This window comes from Lissotriton vulgaris, chromosome 2_1 (genome assembly GCF_964263255.1).
Source record: "Lissotriton vulgaris chromosome 2_1, aLisVul1.2, whole genome shotgun sequence".
In the NCBI taxonomy this organism is placed as follows: Eukaryota; Metazoa; Chordata; class Amphibia; order Caudata; family Salamandridae; genus Lissotriton; species Lissotriton vulgaris.
The window spans coordinates 1,686,521,339-1,686,536,969 of NC_141687.1; the positions used below are offsets into that span (position 1 = coordinate 1,686,521,339).

A 15,631-nucleotide genomic window follows, 5' to 3' on the forward strand; every position below is an offset into this window, starting at 1 on the left:
GTGCTTGATGGAGGAGAAGAAGGGGTCAAGCGTGTGGCCGGCGTAGTGTGTGGGGATGTTCACCAGTTGCTTGAGTCCGAGGTTGGCGAGGTTGTCCAGCAGGGTGGTGGTGTTGCTGTCATTGTTGTTTTCTAAGTGGAAGTTGAGGTCCCCTAGGAGGATGTAGTCAGAGGAGGTGAGGGCGTGCGGGTTGATGAAGTCTGCGATGGCTTCGCTGAATTGTGTGCGTGGTCCCGGGTGTCTGTAGATGAGAGTGCCTCTGAGTGTAGTCTTGGGGTCAATGTGTATCTGGAAGTGGAGGGGCTCGGCGGCAATGAGGGTGTTGTCTGAGTTGGTCGTGATGCGGATGGTGTTCCTGTGGACGATGGCGATGCCTCCTCCGGTCTGGTTGACGAGATCCCTCCGGGTGATCTTGTATCGGTCCGGGATGGCTATGGCGATGTCGGGGGCAGAGGAGGCGTTCATCCAGGTTTCCGTGAGGAAGGCGACGTCTGGTGATGTTGTGTCGAGCAGGTTCCAGAGTTCGACGGCGTGTCTGTGGATGGAGCGGGTGTTGAGCATGATGCACTTGAGGTGGTTGTTGCTGGTGCCTGGCCTTTCAGGTGCGGTGCAGGTGAAATTGCAGGCTTGGCAGGTGAAGGGTCCGTGGGTGCGTTTCGGGGTGGCTCGGTAGCAGGCGGGGTTCCGGCCGGGTTTGAGTGCGTTGAGGGTGGCGGCGTCAAAAGTCCGTCGTGTGGGCTTACATCGTCGGGGGCCAGGGGTCCTGGCGCTGGGAGCGGTCCAGGCGCGGACGGGCGCAGATGGGCTTGCCTTTGGCATGCCTCCGGCGCGCCAGTGGCGCGCCCGCTGCGCGGCCTGTGCAGCGGCATGCATTAAGAAGGGTGGAGGGAGGGAGGAGCAGCAGCTGGGAGGCGGGTGGCGAATGGAAGAGGATGGGGGCGGGGCCGCAGGGAAGGCAGCGGTGGGAAAGGAGAGCGGGGGAGGGCGGGCGGAGAAGGGCACCAAAAAAAACAAAAAAACAACAGCAGTGAACAACAGATTGAGAGGAAAAACAGGCAGGCTAAAGGCATAAAGGCTTATGAAAAATAAAACGAGCAGAGGTAAAGGCAGAATACAGTTAAGAGGAAAAACAGGCAGGCTAAAGGCAGAAAGGCTTATGAAAAATAACTCGAGCAGAGGCTAAAGGCAGAATACAATTGAGGGCAGTAGACAGGCAGGAGGAAGGAAATTGGAAGAGAGAGACGGACAGAGGAAGAGGTCAGACTTGATACTTACCGCCCACCACTGGGCCACCAGGGATGAGGCGCAGGCGGGAGCCTGCGTGTGGAGGAGGGCCTCGAACCTCCAACAGCAGCAGCGGCGAGGGCAGCAGGCAGAGCACCAGCAGGGAACGCTGGCGCGGTGGTGGAGTGGACCTGGCCTGAGAACAGGTCAAGGTTCGCCCAAAACCCCCAAAACAATTGATCTCTTCTACTAAAGTGCGAAATATTATTACACCCATAATAGTTCTGGCCCACTGGCATGCAGGACTAAACAGTAGTAATGTCTCAGCTGAAGACCAGAAGAATGAGATCTACACAGATGTCAGGGTTCGAGGGCTACTGATGAATCATTAAAACAGCCCTTACATCAACATAGCCCATTCATTCGTAGGTGATAGTCACAGATTTGACAATATTATGCTCTGTTAAAATCAGTTTCGATTCTCCAAGTTTGTGAAGAGATAATCTGGATTTCATTAAAGACACGGAGGCTGGCATTATGCATGTCTTTAATTGCCAGCTCCGTGAAGCACTTTAAAGTAAAACAGAACCAAACACAAACATTTTAGAACACCTTTGTAGTGTATATAACCCTCTTTACAGCAGCCATCCTCCTCTTTTTCAGTGGCTCCATTCCCATAACCTGAACCGCTTTGAAAACTTACGATCAAAACCATTGACCAAACTTCTTTTTCCTTATTGCGCAACTGAAAAGTAAATAAAGATATGGCCAATATACATTGTTCTTTCAAATATTATTCTTAACATGTTTCAGATTCTTTTTGTATTACACCATGTACGCTCTCCCTCCTCAACATTTACTCTTCCTGGGATTGAGTGATGGATACTGCCAGCCTCCATGTCTTTAATGAAATCCAGATTCTCTTCACAAACTGGGAGAATCTACATTTTATGTCACTACCGGAGGCTGGCATTGTGCATGTTTAAAGCTGTGACAACACAACAGATGAGATGTTCGATAGGCTTCAAATAAAACCTTGCAAACACATCAGTGTTAGACCAGTCAGCTACCCTCAAAATCTCTTCCAAATGACCACTTGACGCAAAAACCTTGCTTGCCATAGCTCCCCTTACAGAATGTGCACCAAACCTCTGCATATCAACACCTGCTTAAGCATACAGTACCTCACACAATGAGCTATTGTTGCACAGCTTACAGGATTATAAGCAATACCATAAGAAATCAACAGGTGACTTACCCCACCTCTTCTGTACTCATCATTCTGCTGTTATGCTTCTTCAAAGATCTTACCACACAAAGTTTCCGATGGATTTTCATTGTCCTCATGCCTCAATCTGAAAAACCACTTCATCCAGATAATACAACCTATTACGTACCTCCAAAGCTCTTAGATCTGAAACTCTTCTGAAAGGGATGAAGCACAACAAAGTTGCCATCTTACCAGACAACTGTCGTAAAGTTAAATACTTATTTGCCGTCCATCCTTCAAATAAATTCAAAAGCAAATTGACCTCGCACAGATAAGTGTACCTAGACGTCAGCAGTCTCTGTATCTCAATCCTTTTCATGACTCTACAAATTAAAGGACCTCTACCTGTAGAACAACCTCCTACAAGACCATAACCCACAGCTGCAGTAGACCTGTAACAATTTGTAGTCCTATTACTCAAACCTCTCTCAAACAATAAAGACAAAAAAATGTGAAAGCTCTATGGCAGATGTCCCCATGGGATCCAAATCCCTCTCCAGGCACCCATTTCTTCCATGCGCCGACATATCTCTTCCTTGTGGCTGGAGCCCAAGATTCTCTGAGCAACTCCTAAGCCTGTTGTGAAAGCCCTTCGAATTGGTTTCCTCCCCTGAAATCTTCCAAACAAGAAGGCTCAAAACCCCCTTCTACAACTAAAGGATGCAACTCTCTCTCTATGGCTCTCTGAACTATCGGACATCTCGGCTACCTGACCTTCAACAGTACCCTCTGAATCATTGCAAATGGGGGAAATGCATATCCCGGAACTACCTTCCAATCCTGTTGAAATACATCCACCACCTCTGCTTGTGGATCCGGCCTCCAACCGTCGTAGCAGTCTAACTGATCAGTCTGTAATGACACAAACAAATACAACACTAGGGAACCCCATATTTGATCTATTCACTGGAATATCTGTACATTCAACTTCCAATCGCTGTACTCCCTGAGATATCTTAAATTCCAATCTGCCATTGTATTGTCCAGCCCTGAAAAATACTCTGCCTGTAACCCTATCTTCGGTTCTAGAAAAAACTGCAAATTCGCCTCACAATCGGAGTCAGATTCCTTGACCTGCTTCCCCCTAATCAGTTTATATACCGTACTGCTTAACAAAACAAACAATGTTTCCTATCCAAAACGCTAACATAAAAAGTCCTGCTCTCATTTTCAACCCATTTATGTGTTCTAAACTCTCTTGCCAAGACTACCAGCTCCCGGTCTCCTGTTGGCCCAGACAAGACCCCCAACCAAAAATGCTCACGCCTCTCTCCGACACATAATCTGAGCAGATTACAAAAATCACACAGCCATTCCAAGCATCCAGATTGTCTAACCACCATTTCAATTCCTCTGGTACTTCCTCGAAGGGATGCGTGCAATCTCCGCACCACAAACCTTTCCTCAATCCTTCTGCCTTTAATTTATGCAAGGACCTGTAATGCAACCTACCTGGAAAAATGCCTGTATTGAGATGGAGAACAATCCCATTACTCTTGCCAATGCTCTCATGCTTATATACTGTCTTTTTTTAATACCCCTCATTTCTGTCTTTATCTTCACCACCATAATCTCCGGAAACCTAAGAATTCCAAGATCTGACTTGGTTCTTACACCAACTTCTCTGTTGACCAAAACATCCAGACACTCACAACAGAAATATTACCAAATGTAGTTGCTCTCTCAACTCTTCCGGACTTTGAGACATCAAAAAATCATCCAGATGACCCGTACAGACCAATCTTGGGTTGCTTTGGGAGCGATCAGTGCCAAACTAAACATGGCCCAGAAGTGGGGCTAGAGATATACCAAACCTAGGTGGGTGGGAAAGATATATGGATAGATGTTCCTGCGTTCCGTGTTGTCCGTGCCCCAGCCGACTCCGACTTTTTCTACGCACGCGGAGATGGGCCTGGATTATGTCACCGACAGGCTCAACCTGGCGCCTTTAACATTCTGGCTTAAGATCTGGCTTAATAAGGAACTAACCCTCAACCACACGATTCTAGCTGATGTAATGTCCTTAGATAATTCCCATAAAGTGCCCTGGTTGGAGTACCTGAGAAAATATTTTGAACATCTGGGACGCCCGGATCTCTTCTTGTCACCATCCTGTATCAGGAAGGCGGATGTGAATTTGGTCAAAAAACTGTTTATGGAAAGGGCCAGACTAGCTAGAGAGGATAGGGAACTGTTGAAACCCACTGTGCGATCCCACTATATGCTCTTAGGTTCAAACTCACTTAAGCATTACCTTATAACTGTCACTAAGCCATTTCATAGGTTTTTATTGGTAAAGTTAAGCTTTAATTCGATCCATTTTTATTTGGGTAATCACCGAACATGGGTTAAACCAGATCTAGCAACCCCTTGCACTTGTGATCAATTTTCAACCCAAGACACAATGCACTTTGTAGGCTCTTCTCCGACATTAGAAAAAAATACTTGCGGCCTATTTTGAAGGAAGCCGGCTTTACGCAAGTGAGAACGGCATTGGTTTTCCTTCAGTCTTTGAGTAGCATTCGCACCACATTTTGCGTGGCTAATTTTTTAGTGGCGGCCTTGAGGATTAAATTGCATAATGCCCCACGGTCTGTGACACAATGAATTTTTATCATGTTATTTATTTATGTGTTTTTACTCTTCTGATCTATTGTATCTTATATACTGAAAATGAATATGTTTCAAATAACTTTATACGTGTAATCAAAAATGTTTTTATACCTTTCATGATTTTCATAAATCGAATAAAGTGTATTTAACTGACTGTATGATACCAGATACAGAGGTTTATAAAAGTAATGGATGTCTGGAGAAATGGGTCCAAATATGGGAGAAATGGATACACATAAGTGACATGTGCGTCTCCCCCACAAGTGAAATTAACAGGGGTGGCACTGGTAGGACTGTGGGGAAGTGAGATGATTAATACGCACGAGAATCAATACTGGCTCAGATTCATGCAAACTATGCTACCATTGTAACATGTTGCCACATACTAAATGCAGTTCTACTTTGCCTGAATGCTGTATGACTAAACAACCTTTAATAAAAAGATTTAACAAAAAAAAAAGAAATCGTCCATATACATTATCATCCATATTCCTCTATCTCTGACATATGCCGCTACTGGTCTTATCACCTTCGTTAAACTTCAAGGTGGTGATACCAGCCCAAAAGGAAGGCAAGTGAAATGATAAAGGGCATCTAAACACCTGAATTATAGAAATTTGTGATAATCCTCTGCTAACGCAAATGTAAACTATGCATCTTTTAAATCCAATTTTAGTAACCAATCGTTCCTTTGCAAAATGCCTATTAATAGATGGATGTGTTCCATCTTGAAATGTCTAAACTAAATACCTATTTAGCTCCTTCAGATTTTTCACAGGCTGACAGGCTTGTCCTCATTTTTGACCAAAAATATTGTACTTATACAACTTTGTTCCACTTCCAGTACTTTCTCTATAGATACTTTAACATTTCTTGCACTTCCATCATCCCCAAAACCTGAAGGTCTTCCTGGAAAGCCATCAGTCTTCAACTGTACTGAACTACCCTGAAGTCTATTGCATAACCCGGAACCGTGATTAATACCCATAAATCCCTTGCTAACATCTTCCAATTGCTCACATAAAAATGTAACCTTTCCTGGGGGAAAACCAAAATGTTTCCTCATACCTACCTTGAAACCCTTGTGTGAATTGCGCCTTTCTTCTGGGCTGGCACACTCTGCCTGTTCATAATCTTCAAAGATAGAACCCTGCTGCAGATTGAAATACTCTAAAGGCTGCACATCCTTGTGGTTGGTAGTGGGACCTTTTGAATGATCAACCAGGGAAATGTCCCCTTGCCCCAGCCCAATCAAACGTACACTCCACAAACACTTCTCAGGGAGTATTGCGCCTTACCCAGGCTGGTGAAGGTGGAAAATCACTTGCCCCTTCCAGTCAGTAAACCTTCTCCAAATAAATACCAGTTTGAGTCTTCCGTAGGTTCTTTCTTTGCAAAATCCCCCGATGTAGGGCCAATTCTTATTAATATTACCTGATGCCTTTCTTCCATCAAAGCCACATTAGCGTTATCCAGCAAATAAACTGTCCTTTGAGACCAATCTTGAAATAATCATGATCCATCTATACCAATTTTACTCTTGCTTTCTCTGCCATGTCCAGGCCCCATAATATCCAGTAACCTACCTTGGCACTGTTAAATGCCCTTTCAAGTTAATTTCTGGGGTCACCTCCCATCTAAAAAGAAAAACTGATGAGGTCAGGATCTAAATCAGGAGTTGCGCAAGCTTGGTCTCCAACCACTGGGCAAGAGAACTTTGCCCTCATGACTACCTTAGCTTCCTTCTCTAACAGCCTTTTCACCCATAGCTTAATGAAATTCGCTACATGAGGAAGCGGCCACCAATCGGCACTCCTGGGATGTCTAATCATCTCTGGATTAAATATATCCTCCCCCTCTGTGTCCATTTACAATTCCTCTTACTTTTCTTTCTTTCTCACTCTTATTCCAGCCATCATTGACAGTCATCCAGGATGAACTCGTAATAATCATTCCCACGGTCATGGCTATACACATCTTCAGGAAAAACCTGCTTCTCCTTTGAGCCTCTCTGGATACAATCTTGGGCACCCCCTTCTACTGTGCAAAAACAACAGGTGATGGACCGAATGTGGATCAATGTCACACACTCACCCCAGTCCAAAGATCTGGGCCCAAATCCATCGTTTTTTTGCACTCCACACCACCCTGGGTTAGACAATGGCGATATGCAAATCAGCTCTGACCCTGTGCCCCATGGGAACAGTCCAGTCCGAACTACAAAAGCCATGTCCTTCCCAGAACGGAATCAAGCATCCGAGGACCGGACCGGTTTCGAGGTAACACCTCTCATCAGCCCGGCTAGCTTGACTCCAGTGGTGTGGAGTGCCTGGGACCCACGTCTGGGCATCCCCAGCGCACTTAGGGCGGAATATGCAAAAACAACAGGTGATGGACCGAATGTGGATCAATGTCAAACACTCACCCCAGTCCAAAGATCTGGGCCCAAATCCATCTTTTTTTGCACTCCACACCACCCTGGGTTAGACAATGGCGATATGCTGTGGCACTAGTTTTAACTTTTTCATATGACAGGAATCTACCACTAAGCTCAACATTTTTTCTCTTCACATTTCTTTTTCCAAATCTTCTCTCCTTAACTCCTTTGTCCTTATCCATGGAACAATACTCACCCCTTGACACATCCACTAATTTCCTCTTCCTTCTCAATACTGTTTCCAAAACCTCCTTAACAGAGGCCCTCCTATCGAACCATCTTCCTCAAAGATGTGCCCCATCTCCTCTTGAACTCACATCTATTTCACTCATTGTTATTTTTTTTAATACGTTTTGTAAATTACCAAACCAATACTATTGATTCCCTTCAAGTAATGGCCAACTTTTTTTTTTTAAATGGTTTTCCACTGTTGCTTCTCACACAAATTACCCTGTCAAAATCGCTGAAGCAAAGTACGCCACCTGATTTGATGGTTTGCCTGCGTATTTACTGAACTAAAATGGGGTCTACCATGAGACTGTCGCATAAACATGTGCGGTGATGCCAGAAATACGAGTACAGAAGCCCCAGGGGAGCAAATATGCTTTCTGATGCTACGTCTTCAGATTCTATGAAGACAGCCTGCAAGGCCCTCGTTGTGACGCCTCGTTCACATGAGCTAGTATGCAAATCAAACGAATGTCTCATGCAACCACCCGCAGCAAACGTTGCCCCATGTGAGCCCCTAAGGTAAAATTAAACCACAACCTGTATACAATAAATACCGCTTACATCTATAACATAAAATCCTATTTCGAATCCCATAAAATTGTTTATTTTTTTACACACCTATTACTTACCATCTGAAACCAAATATGCCTTATTAGAACATTGGAATGTTGAGAGGTCCATAGAAGGCAATGGAGTGCTCATGGAGTGCTCCGGGTTTCTAATGGCTAGTAAATGCCCGGAGCTCCAACATTCCTGTTGCTGTGGTCAGAGGCCGCATGGAGCCAGAGGGGATTTCAATCCCCTCTGGCTCCAGGAGGCCTTTGTTTTATTTATTAGAACATTTTGCCCTCTAGTGGTGAAATGTTCTAATAGACTTACAGTCCTCCATAGCTAGGCTGTACTGGCATTGAAGTCCCGCTCTCTTGTTAAAGGCCCGAGTCGCTGGTATAGCCGGCTTCGGCGGGCTAGAAGGCTATATTAATATTTATACAAACTGCAATTCCTTATAATATTTCTACCACTACCGCACTGACTCAAATTATGAAATATCATACTGAATATGCTCTCTCATGTCTTTAACCACAGCAAATAAAACAGGATGATAGCTGCAGTGAAGAGGGTTATATAGGCTAAAGAGACATCCTAGCTCTGGAATCTTTGTTTTTGGTTCTGTTTTGCTTTAAAGTGCTGCAAGGATCTTACAATAAAAGACATATGCATAATGCCAGCCTCCGGTCTTGACATGAAATTTTGATTCTCCAAGTTTGTGAAGAGATTGTTTGGACACTGAAGCCTCTAGTTTTCACTACAGTTTTCATTTTACTGCTCTATTAACCCCATGTAAAACCATTTTGTCTAAAAGAAATCTCTTTGGCAAGCACTGACTTGTACAGCTGTGATAACCTGTGCTTTTCTGTGCATTCGGTCCCAGTCTTTGCACCACCTCCAAAAGGTAAGCAATGAATGATCCATAGCAGCTACCACTGCAGTCGAGAAAACACAGGGTGGTTTGGTAGACATTTGAGCTGTAGTATCCAGCATCCAGCGCCAGAAGAAAGACTAGGCAGGTTCCCCTTTGACAATGCTAAGTGCTCGCAAAAAACATGCCTCTGGAGACAGATTCAAAAATCACTCTGGTAGTTCTATACACTTTCAATGGAACTGCTGTTATTGACCTTATCAGCCAGTCTGCAAACACACCTTGTCAGTCCGTGATAAATACACACAGTCAGTTCATATGTAAATAATCAATTATCCTTAGTTTCCTTTCTGCTTCGAATAATCCAGGATGGCTACGTCCACATGCACAGACTGCATATATGTAAACACAGGCAGCCTTACCAGTTATGTCTCATGTGTCTCGGGGCAGTGTGTCTTTCTGCTCCTATGCTGCTTGATGTTGTATAGTCAGTTTGTATGTGTTGTGCTTACCTTGAGTGTGCTCTTCAGCGTTCGCACCGCATGCGCTCTATCGTTTATCTGAGGGTCCTTGTTGCGTTTGATAAAGGACTGGCGTAACTGCTCCCTGGTGAGAAGCCGCTCCTTCCCAATGAGGGAAACTCCACCCTGCTTCAAGCACTGGAAAAGCACCTCGATGTCATCCACTGGTGGAACTGCAATACAACAAAATGCATCAGGGAAGGGAGCTGAGAAGAGGCTGAAAATATGAAGCCGTGGACTGCAGATCCAGAGGCTATAGAGAAAGTTAGAGGTTACTAAGTCTGTCTCCCTAAGAGGAAGTGGAAACCAGATACCTAAGAGGGTAAGTCACCAGAGAAATGTCAGAGAACAAACGAAACTGAGAGGAGGCTGAGACTGTAGGACTCATTAGTATGCAACACCAGAGGCATATGTAAAAGAGGTGCAGCATGGTGGAAAGGAGGCCAGGCTGAGAAATGGTGTGAGTGTGGTTCTAGGACCAAAGGATCCAGGAAGAGGACCAAGGACCACATGTTATAAGATGGTGAGTGTAGGGGTGTTGGACAAAATAAGGATGCAGACACCATAGGTGCAAGACTAAGCAGGCACCTGAGAGGACACTAAGGCTCTCTTTTGTCAGTGGCTCATAAAAAATCCCCATTGTTTCCTTCCTCACGATTATGCTGTTCGATATGGAGAATGCTCTTGTTAATATTGAAATGGATGCATGCATCAATGTAAATGAAACCTCATCTTTATTAACAAAATCACCTTGTTTCGCAAATATGTAGTCAAGCAGGCCCTGAGACCAAGGCCCGCGATTGCTGATTGATAGGTCACTGGTGGGAGGGTGTGTAGTTGGGAGGCAAACATTTGGGCAGGAAACTCAATCAATCCCACAGATAGGTGCAGCAACATTGCAAGGGTCACGGGGGATTGCAGCAATAAACACCCATGAACACAGGTGGTAAGGGCCCCTAAAACACCATAGAAAGTCAGATGCCATATGAGTTATGAATACATAGCCAATCAGGACCTAGCATATGTAGTGATCATGCACTCCCATGCCAGACTTCTGGACACATTATCTAATAGCAACATTGGGTCCATGAATGATCGAGACCCACCTGTGGTAACCATTAGACAATTAATTTAGGACTCCCAAGGGCAGCAACCAACTTACCTCACCATATATGGTATGCAGGAAACATTAATAACCCATCATGTTTTGTATAAAAGAAGGACGCATACTGATTGTAAAATGACAGTCCTCGGGCCTTGTGCCTGTAACTGTTCTCCTGGCTGTAATGTTTAAACAAACTGTTCCTGTTTTGCAAAATGCCTCTTGTCTTCTGTTATTTAATGGCTTTCAAACTCAAGTAACACTCAATATCACGGCATTGGATAGTGATGCTATTCCAAGGGAACCTTAGATAGATATCGAGACACCAATGAATGTCAAGACATGTACCAAATAGAGTCTCTGCCCCCCAGTTCTCAGCAAAATAAAGAACTGAAGCAGAAATTAGATCAGCCAGTCACTTTTCTAATGAGCTACGTAAAGAGGTCACGGAGCTCTCCAATCCGCCTGCTCAGCAACGTACAGATATTTCACAAGCTTTCTGTGATAAATTAGCCATTTTTTTTTTTTTAGAGGTAAAATTCTAAATACATATTCAGAATTTAATCACTTTGATGTTCTGGAGGACCTTTTTGAGGCTCAGCATGTTTCCTCTCATTACCCTATGCTTCTTGCTTTTTCTCGCATTTCAGCTTTTCAAATCAAGGACTCTCCAGCATATCATTGCTCTCCCAAAATTATGCAACTTGCAGAATACCTGCAGAAGATTTTCAATCATATATTGGAAACATGAATCTTTCCTAAACCATGGAAAGAAGACATTGTCATCCCTTTACCAAAGAAGCCAAACGCTGGCCTAAATGTTTCAACCTTTCGCGTTGCTGCCCAAATCCGGCTAAAAGTCTAGGCAAGTATAATAACCAGGAACTGGTTCAATTCATTGACACCCAGGACCTCTTGGAAATCTCTCAGAATGGATTTAGGATTGGACATAGCACTGAGACTGGGATTATTGCGGCAGGAGACTGTATCTAAGACAGTTCGACCAGGGTGGGGCGACTATCCCACTGATGCTGGACTTATTGTCCGCTATCGATACATTCTTGCCCTTCCGATTACAGCATGTTGGAGTGGACTGCCTTGGATCTTTACTTCTTTACAGACAGGGTTCAAATAGTAAGCTGCAGAGAATTCAGGGCTAAACCTTTCAGCCTGCTGTGTGGTGTGCTGCAGGGAGCCTCTCCCAGGCCAACCCTTTCATCCTTTTTGTTTCCACCATGTAGTGCTTGTGCGATCCTTCGGCTTCCAGGTTCTGTCTTATGTTGATGACAAGCAAATTATAGTGTCCATTACTGATAACATTACTCTGACGGCAAACAAATTTAAACCCCGCATTGCCAGCATTAGTATCTGGATGAATGACAACTTCTTAAAGTTAAACACGGACAAAACTGAGGTCCTCGTGTTCAGGGCCAAGCAAACCACCTAGTTCAAACTGTGGTGGCTGGTGGCATGTGGCCTGCTACCAACCCATGTGGAGTCAGCCAAAAATCTTGTGGTTCTCTTCGAAAATGTCCTTCATTTTGATTTGCAGGTTAGTTGTATTACTAGCACATGCTTTTAGATCATTGGAACTCTGAAAGAAAATCTTCCCTTTTATTCCTGCTAAACTTCACAAATCAGTAGCCAGTGCTTTGATCACTTCACGCTTAGAGTACAGTAATGCACTTTACCTTAACATTAATAATTTCACTTTGAATAAACTTCAGGTTATTCAAAATGATGCAGGTTTCATTTCAAACACCCCAAAATATCTCACAGTGAGAGAAGGCCATTGGGCTCTTCACTGGTTGCCGGTTAGAAAGCGAGTGATCTTCAAAACTATATGGTCTGTCTTGCTTTACAACATAAAGGAAAACGGCACATCAGATCATCTTTTCTGTGGTACGTACCAAGCAGATCACTCAGATCAGCATTTAGCAGGAAGTTGATTGTTCCAAGAGTCTGCAAAGCTAGATGGTGTAGACGCTCTATTTCAGTCGCTGTGGTGAAACTTTTGGAACATTCAACCAGCTCATGTTTCAGAAACGGAAACTTTTTAATTGTTCCAAAAACACCTTAAAACTTGGCTCTTTTCTTCTTAATTCCCCCAACAGCAGGCACATTTCTATTGATTGGCTTAAAGCTTTGAGATCTTCAAGTTTAGCGTGCTTTATAAATTCACTTTTCATTTCATTTCACCAATGTCAGTAATTGCCGGAGGGGGAGATAATTGAGATTATGAGTTTTTGTGGAATTACTTAGGAAATTGGACTTACTGTGCTAATTTCTGCATGCTTTGCCAGGTATTTCACATGGAGAGTACGCCTGCTTGCAGCAGGTAAAATCTCAGCATGGAATACCACTGTGCAGCTGCGTACATGATAAACTTACATTTTCAGTACACTTGATAACTGTGGTAGCTAGGCTCATCTGAATCAACAACCCACATGTACTGAGGGCCTAAGGGGCTTTGGGGGCACGGAAGAAAAGGAAATTTCAGGGCTTTAGGATGAACACACCTTAACGTCTGGTTGTCAATATAGAGTTGGGTGACGGGTGTTGGGAAGGTGAAGTCTGAAACTAAAGGGAAAAGTGAAGGCGAGGAGATTGTGAGGGCCCAACTTCAGGCTGAGACTTTCGTGGACCACCATGACAATGAGAACTGTGACTACGGGGGAAGTTTTAAGTGGCCATGAAAGCAGTTAAACAGTGAGAAAGAAGACTTAAAGGGAGAGAGAAAGGAAGAGAATTTAGATTCGAAGCAGACTGACAAGCGTTCAAAACTCACAAAGTGGAGGGGAAGAGAGAGTAATGCCACAGTGGCTGAAGAGGGTCAGTGACCATACTTACAAGAGTTCGAAACCTTTCAGGCACGGAGTAAAAAGTAAATTGTGTCTGTGGGACTTGGCCCTTTTTGGCTAAAGTTCCCTAAACATTTTGTTTTTCCCATAGACCTTTCTTCTGACATGTCTTGCCAATTTAGATGTTTTGGACACTTTGCCACTGCTAAACAGTGTCAAAGTGCAAGTGCTCCATGTGTACAGTGTAATGGTAATTGGTTATCCGTAATTGGTATGTTGTATTACTAGTGAAGTCCCTAGCAAAATGCACTATGTGTGCCACGGCTAGTAATGCAAATGCTACTTGTGGGCCTGCAGCACTTCTTATACCACCCACTCAAGTAGCCTTAAAAAGTGAACTCCGGCCTGCCATTGCAGGGCCTGCGTGCAGTTTGTGAAACCAACAGACCTTACCCATCCCTTTCTATGCACCTAAGACACCCCTATGAAAGGTCTAGGGTCCCCCCTGGACAGGGTGTAGTGCATATGGAATGTAGGGCATGTACTAAGGTGTGTGTCATGTCCTGACAGTGAAATAATCACCATTTCGTTTTCCCTGTTGAAAGGCCATCTTGCCAATTAGAACAGAATGGGAAGGCTGTGTAATATGTTTTCCAGCCTATCTTCCCAAAGGCTTAAGATGGAAAGTTGAAGTTTAGTGTGCCTGAACTCACCCTGCAATAGCACATATTTTTATGAAGTTGGTTTTTGCATTATGTATTTGTAAGCCACTCTTTCAGAAGTGGCTGGGTTTTTGCGCTTTAAACATTTGTGTGTGTGTGTCGGCCTGGTTGTGGATTGACTGTCTGGATTTGAAAGAGATAGGATCTGGGGAATGTCTTGACCCAGGGGAGGGGGCGAGACAGCACAGGCTGACCTGCATCTGGAGTGTAGGGGGAGGAGAAGCCCCTAGAGGTGAAGAGGCCTGGGATGGTGCTATAAAACAATTGTCCCATCTTCTGCTGAGTGATTGAGAATCCAGACCCCCACTAATCAAAGGAAGAAGGTGTCACTGGTTTGAGCAGGGGTCAGTGCCCCCTGTAACACAAAGACTTCAAAACCATTAAGGGGTATAACTATGCGAGATGAAGTCCCTGAACTTTGGAAAATGGCTTGATCAAGTGTGAACGAGACTGGAGCTACTTCGTGGTCAAGAGGACCTTTCCCAAGGAAGAAATCACTGAAAAGACTGATGGATATTACTGCTCTTGCTGTGTGATCTGGGGCTAGCCTGCAGTTTGCGGTTTCATCCAAGGAAAGGCTAAAGGGATTTTGCTGTGTCCCCCTGCTTGAAGGACTTTGCAGTGTGCTGGGTCCTGATGCAACTGTCCCCAAGGGCCTGAGGTGAGCTGGCTCCCTGTTCGGAAACACAGGAACACAAAGGTTTCCAGAGAAGACTGAGACGCTGTGTGCATGAGCTCTGTCTAGCCTGAGACCTTAGTAAGTTGTGCCCTGCGATTTTGGGCACGTGGAGTTTCAAATGAGACTCAGTGACGCAGTGTGTGTGTGGCTGGTGCAACCAGAGTCCTTCGAAAGGATCGTCCTGTGAGCATGTGCACCGGGAGGCCAAGTAAGTCTCAGCAACGCAGTGTGCTTGGTGCAGCCTGAGACTTCCACGTGGATTGGTCCGTGATCGTGCACACCAGAAGGGCAAGTGTTTCTCAGCGAAAGCTGTGTGCGTGTGCTGTTTGCAGCCTGAGACTCTTGCCAGAGGTGCCCTGTGATCGAGGGCACCCGAAGATCAAGCGTGTCTCGAGCAACACTGTGTGTGTGCTGTTTGCAGCCAGAAACCTGCACAAGTTGTGCCCTGTGATCGGGGGCGCCAGAAGATAAAGTGGGTTTCTGCGACGCGGATTGCGTGTGCTTTTTTACTGCCTGCTGCACAAGTTGTGCCCTGTGATCGTGGGCACCTGAAGATCACTTGTGTCTCAGGGACTCTGCATGCGTGTGTAGCCTGAGACCCTCGTGATGAG

At 44.8% G+C, this 15,631-nt stretch overlaps 1 protein-coding gene across 3 annotated transcripts in view; it reads right to left on the reverse strand.

Moving 5' to 3' along the window:
• Nucleotides 1-15,631, reverse strand: part of CNKSR1 (connector enhancer of kinase suppressor of Ras 1) — a 344,769-nt gene that overhangs the window by 12,850 nt on the left and 316,288 nt on the right. For all 3 annotated transcript variants that reach the window (XM_086957647.1, XM_086957646.1, XM_086957648.1), the window contains one exon: nucleotides 9,708-9,889. In XM_086957647.1, the coding sequence (XP_086813773.1) occupies nucleotides 9,708-9,889 (182 nt within the window). The remainder of the gene's footprint in view (nucleotides 1-9,707; nucleotides 9,890-15,631) is intronic.